At 34.3% G+C, this 8248-nt stretch overlaps 1 protein-coding gene across 1 annotated transcript; it reads right to left on the bottom strand.

Moving 5' to 3' along the window:
* Nucleotides 1–6162, bottom strand: LOC130820988 (eukaryotic translation initiation factor 4B1). Its single transcript, XM_057686573.1, has 3 exons — nt 4904–6162; nt 1941–2483; nt 1–312 (listed from the first exon to the last, which is right to left on the bottom strand). Exons 1-3 carry the CDS (start codon nt 5974–5976, stop codon nt 288–290), a joined length of 1641 nt encoding a protein of 546 aa, XP_057542556.1. The 5' UTR covers nt 5977–6162; the 3' UTR covers nt 1–287.
* Nucleotides 6163–8248: the final 2086 nt, after the last annotated feature.

The raw sequence follows: 8248 nt of genomic DNA, 5'->3' as shown, positions 1-8248 counted from the left end.
TTTTAGGGAATGACAAGTATAAGATAATGTCCGATTACAAGTCAGTCACAAAACACAAGATGCTTGCCTCAATACAAACAAAAAATGGCAATTATACAAGCTATCAAAATTTAACAGTTAATCAACAAAAGTCATCAATGCCTGTGAGGGCTTAGCCGTAGAATAATTTGACGGATTTTAAGAAATTGAACAAAATATTATTTTCCGTTGCTTGCCGAATGTCAAAGGAGAGGTCTGAAGTATCCACACTTAGTTTTTCCGAAACAAAAATATCAAACAAATTCGAATCACCATCTGTCTCCTGAGCTAGACCTGCCAAAACAAAATCTAACGATCAGCCAATTGATACTGGCACCCAAGTCACAAAAAAAGCCAAGAAGTGATTGCGGAGAAAATAATAAGACTATATCACAAGCTCAACCGATATTTTCCCATGTTATAAAGGTGTAAAAATTTGTGTTTTAAGCCGTTTTGAGGGATATCTCACGCTTTCGACAGTTGGCGTTATGATAGCCAAAACACTCTAGTCACCGCAATTATAGTTTTGTTACCATGATCGCGACCATTATCGCTGATACTTTTTGAATTTCCCTTTCTCGGTCTCCGAAAGCCCCTCAAAGTCCTATACTTTATTCCCTCTCACAACTGCTTCACAAAAGCCCAAAACTCTTCATCATAGCCATCATTGAATCTTGATAATCACCTTCTGACAAACGCCAAATCCTACCGTGCTAATCCAAGACTCGTGACATGTGAAACAAACCACCAACAGTTAGACCACACCACTACCAAACTTCACCACAACTTAGTCTAACCTCACCTCCACACTGACAGCCACCAAATACATACTTCATCATCCCAATTTTAAACCTCTATAATCCTACTACGGTACTAACAACAATCTTCAAAGTCTTATCCTAACTCTACTACTTCAACTCTAGTCGAACCTCAGAATTATACTTGAAATATAATCAGAGTAACATATAAGCTCTACAAGAGGGTTAGCCAAAATTCAAGTGACATCTCCTGTAAGTGGACTTACGGACTTGCAGTGGTGGAACAAAAGGTGTGGTTGGGAGGAGTGCCAAAAGGTGTTGGTTGTCGTGGAGTTTCAGGTGGTGGTTGTTGGTTAGGGAGCGAATCAGGGAAGAGAGAGTAGAGGAGAAATGAGTGGATAAGCTGATAAACAGTAAATAAGATGAAGTTAGAAAGCAGCTATCGCACAAATTAATGATCCCGTTCTCCAATATTCCCATTAGTGCAGGTTTCGTATCAGCTTAATTCCAAATTATCTACACTAAGATAAACTACCCCCATCTCTTTTTAGTTACACCCCTTCCATTTTGAAATGTCATATTCGGTGCAACATTTCTCTATTGAGTGTTCTTATGCCACTTTTTCCGTTTTCTTCTCTCCTTCCACTTAATCTTACATTAGCAATTATATCCTCAATTACTTAACCAACAGTCCCTCCCTACCACGATCAATCTATCTATGCAAAAAGATATATATTCACAGTTTGTGTCCAAACCACTTGGTTCCGACTAAAAAGAGACGGAAGTGTAAGAATGATTAGAGGCAAATGGCCAGAAAACAGAAAACCAAATGTACACAAGCAATCTAAAGCTAATGCAAAGACCTATAAGAAACAATGAACAACATTGACAATTTATGACACGATAAACCAAAAAAGCAAATACAAGAACACATAATAATCACTGAACCTTACTTATGCGCAACGAGGCTAGTGAAATGCAAGATCAATGACCTAAGGCGAAAACATATACGGAAAGAAAATAAATCAAAATCATGGGCAGAGCTACATTATTCAAGGTCTGTTCAACTTCCTATCGTATAACCTAGTTAAGCACAGAGATTGACAACCACCGGTGAAAGACATCTCACTTAAAAAGATATCACATTGTATTATTGACAATTACCTTTCAAAGTCTCTATTGCCCAGGAATCCTCCTCTATCTCTGCCGCCCTGGAAACCTCCTCTGTCTCTGTTACCTTGAAAACCTCCTCCATCCCTGTTACCCTGGAAACCTCCTCTATAGCTGTTACCTTGGAAACCTCCTCTATCTCTGTAACCTTGAAAGCCTCCACGTCTATCTTCACCAGGTCTTGTCCATATATCTCTTGATCCACGGGACTGGGGTCTGTCCATTACTTCTGGACCCCGGACATCATCATAAGATCCAGACTGTGAAGGAGGCCTCTCTGGAAAGATAGTAAATCTCCCAGCTCCAGAACTGGGCCTTGAGCTTGGCCTTTCCACAGCTTTCTGACCAGACCGGAACTTGTTATCAAGATCCCGTACCAAAGCTTCCAAATCTCTCTCCTTGCTCTGTATAAGATCATGTAAACTTATTTGTTCACCTTTAGACTCCATTGAAACATCATTACCAGATTCTTTCTCAAGTTCTTTCTTTAGATTCTCAATTTCTTCCTTCAAAAGTTTTTCTTCCTCAGACTCCGGCCTAAAACAAGTTCAAAATGCACAACATAAGCTAAAATGTCATGAAACTGTTTCAAGTTCTGAAAGCAAGCCATAATGTTGTAGCAAGAAACACAACTCAATTTCAAAAAATAAAAATATGCATGATATGCTGCCAAGAAATTTGTTGAACCAAACAAATACAATGTTAAATATTCACAATAGTCTGTTGATTTTCAACTGTATGAAACTTCATTCAGATCAAAAAAAATTAGAAAACTCCCAAAATTTAATGATCAAGCATAAGAGATCATATTAGTTATAACGGCCACAAAAGAATGAAAAATTAGCATAACAAATAAGCTTGAAAACACTTACCACGATTGAAATAAACTAGAATACAACAGAAGAAAAGAGCAAATGCATTACATACTTAAAAATTAAATCAACCAAGTGAACAACATAATATGTCAACTGAGCAGAATTAACGAGCCTAGTCAATCAATCAATGGATAGAAACAAGTATATTTCACCACAAAAACAGCTTAGACAAAAGCCTTAATAGCAATCAAATTTACTTATTAAAGTTGCTAACATTTGGGCTTTGATAGTATCAGTTGGTTGTGAATGGATTTTGTAATTAAGAACTATCTAAAATAGCTACTAACTTATCACTTATTATTGATCTACATCTAATTTCAGAGAACTTATTATGACTATTATCACTAAGTTTAAGATATACAAAGCCTTGAGGCTATGTGCAATGGCAATGCCAAAGCCTTAAGGCTACATAAAAGCACTCAAAATATTAACCACAATTGTGTTAAGTTCACAAGTTATGACAAAATCACGCATTGATCTATGTCACTAATGCTAATATTTCCTCTTTTAGCATCTCATACACAGCTATAAAGGTTATAAATGTCTTGAACATAAAGAAACTTGTAAATCATTGATATTTTAAAAATGCACAGTGAAAGGAATTAGCATATAATCCCACATAACAAATTTTTCCTTATATGTCAACAATAGTGCAAAATATCGTCCAAATCACCACATTGCAATATCAATTTACAGCTTTTTGAGATAAATAGATAATATTCCCATAGGCTAAGACAACTGTGAAGTCATCAGCAATTCGGCATTGACCGCAAAAGTCCAATTTTAACCGTTACCATGACCATGCCAACATCATGGATTAAGCACAATGATATTAGCAGAAAAATGCAACCATTACACCAAAAAAACACAACACCAAGATCCAGACCTCAATAGGCACGCCCTTACAATATTCAAATGACATTACCTTCAATAGAATAGTCTAGTCATTCGCATGAAAACGTTACTTTTTGACGAAACATTCATTTAATTTCTTGGATGTGTGCAGTTTAAATTACTTCAATTAGCTTCTTTATATGGCGAAAAAGAGAGTTTTGACACCAATCGAAAGGCATTTGCCAAAAATCATATTTACTCTCACCAAATTACTACTCCCCAGGCCTCAGTTGCCATGAATTAGCTAACACTTTCTCTTTTCATCCATCCCATTTAACATTTTAGCATTTACTTTTAAGCAAAATGTTCCCCCACTTTTTCACATTCTTATTCACACATTTTCCTTTCCTTTTAATGCTATTTAGTATATTTTGCTGTTTTTAGAGTTATGGATGAGTAGAAGTATTATATACACTATGGGTTGTAATGTGTAATCTCTCATGTTTTTGGATGTGTAATGTAATGTCCTTGGCTATTTCGGAGTGAAAGCTACTCAAGTACTGTGCAACAACCCAAAACAGCCCCTACCACCCCTGGCAGCCGCAGCTGCCGCCCTTCTGTGGTGTCCCATCTACCAGCCGCCAACATTACATGCAACTGCACCATTGTTGTTTACTAACTTATCCTATGAGCCAGGATGAGCATTTGCCCGTACAATAGCCTTTTCTATCTCCAAGATCAGATTCAAAAGCACACTAGCAGCATACCCTTAATCAAATGGCATCCATCACAATTCACTGTACTCATAAGTCGTTTATCAAAGAAACATGCACTCGGACATACTTTTGGAAAGTGAATAACTATAAGATCACATTTGAAGGTTAAAACATTAGAAAGAAAAATGAAAATAAGAGTTACAAAATGCATAGAGATGCAACATGCATTACAGGTTATGAAAGCATAACCATGGGTTAAATCTTACTCAACACGACGAAAAGCTCTTCGCGAACACCCTTCCATATTTCAAGCAAATGACAAAATACATTAACAAAGATAATATCAAAACATAACTTTTAAACAAACAATTTGCATAAGATCTTCATTCCCATTAGTACCAAAAAATTGGTTCAGTCGACTGCAATAAACTCAAGCAAACTATCACAAAAAGAACTACAACATAATAGGAATTCATTCATTCATTAAGAAGTAATTAATAAAGCACATTCCTATCCAGATTGATTAACTCACCTATCAATACGGCGATGATCCAAATCAAGATCGATTTTCCTCCAATCCAAACCCTTTTCTTCCAACAAAACCTCCCTAGGTTTAGCATCTCCAAAAGGATTCAACTTTGGTCTACTCCTCACCTCTCCAACACTCTCTGAACGATTACTCTGCGAGCTTGTTGGCCGACTACCCTGTGAACTAGTAGGCCTACTTCCACTACCAGTCAACACTTTCTTAGCCTCAATCTCCAAATCCAATTTCTTCCAATCCAACCCTTTCTCAGCCAATACTTCCTCTCTAGGCCTTGCCGCCCCAAAAGGGTTCGCCTTATTCACCTTCTTCACACCCTCCTCCCCATTCTCCCCATTCCTCCCAGTTGGAGGATCCAAAACCAATTTGGGTCTCCCAAGCCCACTTTCCCTATCCCCTCCTCCTCCTCTCCTCCAATCTGAACCCGAATCACGAAACCCTGATCCAAAATTATTCAATCTCCCTCCTCCACTACCATTCCCACCCATCACAGCCGGACCCGGATTTAATTTCTTCCCAAAGCTCCAATTACCAACTTCATCAGCCCTAGACCCACCACCCAATGACCCATACCTACTACCACCACCACCACTGCCGCTAGTTCGGGTCTCCATTGAAATATTTTTCTTCATTGAACCCCAATTATCAACCTCATCTGCCAGCGACGGCGGAGGAGGCATGGAATCAAAATCCCCTCGTCGTGGTTTTCGATCATCATCAAACGCACGACGAGAAGATCTACGATCATCACCATAATTAGAAAACCCACCTCCTAAACGGGACCCACTAAACTCTTCATCGGAAGTACGAGGTTTAGGAGCAGTGGGTAACTGAAGCAATTCATCGTGTGTTAAACGAGTGGATCCGGATGATGTTGACAATACAAACTCAGAAAATGGTATGGCTTTCTTCTTGGGTTTTTTTTTGATTGATTCTTGAAGAGATGGAAAGGTTTGAGGGTTTGTTGTTGTTGATGTTGTTGTTTTATCTCTCTTCTCCTCGGCTTCTTCTCGCTCAGCTTCTGCGGCCCATGAGCCGATGCCACCCCAAGGTTTCGACATGGGAAATAACAATGTTATGGTGGAAAAATGTGTGGAGAATTTGTTGAAGAAGACGAAGAAGAATAATGTGGGTTGATAAAAATGGAAAGATGAACTAAGGTAAAGTGAGAAATAAATTCCTTTCCTTTTTTTTTTTTTTTTTTTAATTGTGATAAAGATTGTTAGACCACCAAAATCTAATTGTTTGTTATTTGTATTCTATGTTGTGATCGAGGAGTATAATTATTGGAGAAATAAGAAGAGAAATAAGTGTCCTATCACCTATGTAATTAGAAATAGACATTTAATTGAAGGTAAGAGCTCCTTGATGGATTATAGATAATACGATCTTAAAATAAAAAGTTTGTATGTTAATAATTGTATTAATTGGCCTATTTATCCTATGTATAAAGACTGTCTCATGAAAGGACCTCTCACACAAGAATTTGCATATAATTAAAATTTAAGTTAACCTACCTAATCCATTATTTGGTTGAAAACATAAAGTTGAAATTACGTTGTCCTATCTAAATCTTCTTCTTTAAAGGCAGGGCAAATTATTAATTGCATTTACACATGCAAAACGTGTTATGTGAGTAAAATAGGAAAATCTTTTCAATTCATAAATATTGTAAATTAGATCTATTGTTTCTCAAAATTTTTAAAACTACGAACAATTAATAGGAAAAATACAAGATCTAATCTTTCAAATTACGTTATCTGTCATTAAATAATGTTTTGATATTATCTATCATTTTATATTTTTACCAATATTATTTTAAAGTTTAACTGGTATAAATTAGACATTTTTTTATTATATACATACACTAATTTAAATACAAAAATTGCTTATTTTAGAATATAAATAATTATGTCTTTTGTCATATTTTAAGGCAATAATTTTGTTTTAATATTTTTAGGTCATACCATTATTACTTTAAAGTATAGTTAATATTATAAATTTATTTTTCAAATAAACTATCAAGTTTTAGTTTATTATTTTATTAGATATTACTATTATTATAGAAAATATTATAAGAATATCATTTTTATATTCTTTTGTTTGCAAATTATTTGGAGAAAATCGACGTCATAATGTGAATAATTTCTCTAAAGTCTGAACTTTCAAAATCTTAAAGAAGTGTCATGGGGACTCACTTCAAAATATGGTCAAGCTATTGAATCTCATTGATGTTTACCAAACTTTAAAGTTCTTACCGAAGAAAAATCGAATGAGTTAGAGTGAGAAGGAAAAACCACTTTTTAGGAGAGGGGATAACTTGTAGAAGGCTCTCCATTGTAGTTTAGTGTAGTAGCTCATGTTGTGAGTTTATTGGAGTTTTATCAAAATGTCGAAATATATTGCATTAAGAGTCACAAGAGATAAAAATAAGAAAATAAAATTTAATCCCAAATTTAGTAACTCATTTACTAGACTTATTCTTATAATCTCACCCAATACCTTATTCCCCTTATATTTTTTTTATTATCATTTCCGTACACAAGCACTTTGTAAGGCACATATGAACTATTCAAATTGCAACATTACCAAACACTTAGGATTGTTGTTGATATATATATATATATATATATATATATATATATATATATATATATATATATATATATATATATATATATATATATATATATATATGTGTGTGTGTGTGTGTGTGTTTTTATACTACAAATATTTTATTTGTCCTTTTATAATTTTATAACCCTTAAATTTAATTGTTTTAAAAAGTAGTAAAAATTAATGGAGTAAAGAAAGTGAATAGAGAAGAAATAGAAATGAATAATGTTGTAAAAAAAATATTGTAAAATAAAATGAATAAAAAAAGTTAATAATTACTGTAATAGTAAAAGAACCAAGAAATAATATATAGTGAATCACATTAAGAAGATTACTTTTTACCAATCAAATCCAAAGGCATAAAATAATTTTCTTAAATTCTATCAACCATGAATTACTCTTAAGTTGTTGAAAATTTAATGTTATTTAGTTAAGAAAATCACTTAACAAGTATAATTTTTATTTTTTTTTCACTCAAAATCAATTTTTTTTCTTACAAAATTTATTATTAATCATTGACCATTGACACTTAGAAGACTAATATAAATTGATAATCGCTAGCACAAGGAATAACACAAATTAAGATAAGACTATTGAAATTTTAGTCATGTTTGAAAGATGTTCCACTTCACCAATCCAAGATTTTCAAACCAATTTTCATCGCCCTCTTATATGGCTCTCTATTACCCTCAGCATTTCCTACACTTTTTTTTTTTA

Source organism: Amaranthus tricolor, chromosome 8, assembly GCF_026212465.1.
Source record: "Amaranthus tricolor cultivar Red isolate AtriRed21 chromosome 8, ASM2621246v1, whole genome shotgun sequence".
NCBI classification, from domain to species: Eukaryota; Viridiplantae; Streptophyta; class Magnoliopsida; order Caryophyllales; family Amaranthaceae; genus Amaranthus; species Amaranthus tricolor.
The sequence above is the reverse complement of the archived record's forward strand: the minus strand, read 5'-3'. Positions and strand labels throughout refer to the sequence as shown.

Coding starts and splice junctions, on each gene's coding strand:
- LOC130820988 (XM_057686573.1), bottom strand. CDS start 5,976: ATGTCGAAACCTTGGGGTGGCATCGGCTCATGGGCCGCAGAAGCTGAG. Junction 2,484..4,903: donor GATCATCGCCGTATTGATAG/GTGAGTTAATCA, acceptor AACTTGTTTTAG/GCCGGAGTCTGAGGAAGAAA. Junction 313..1,940: donor GGCAATAGAGACTTTGAAAG/GTAATTGTCAAT, acceptor TTGTTTTGGCAG/GTCTAGCTCAGGAGACAGAT.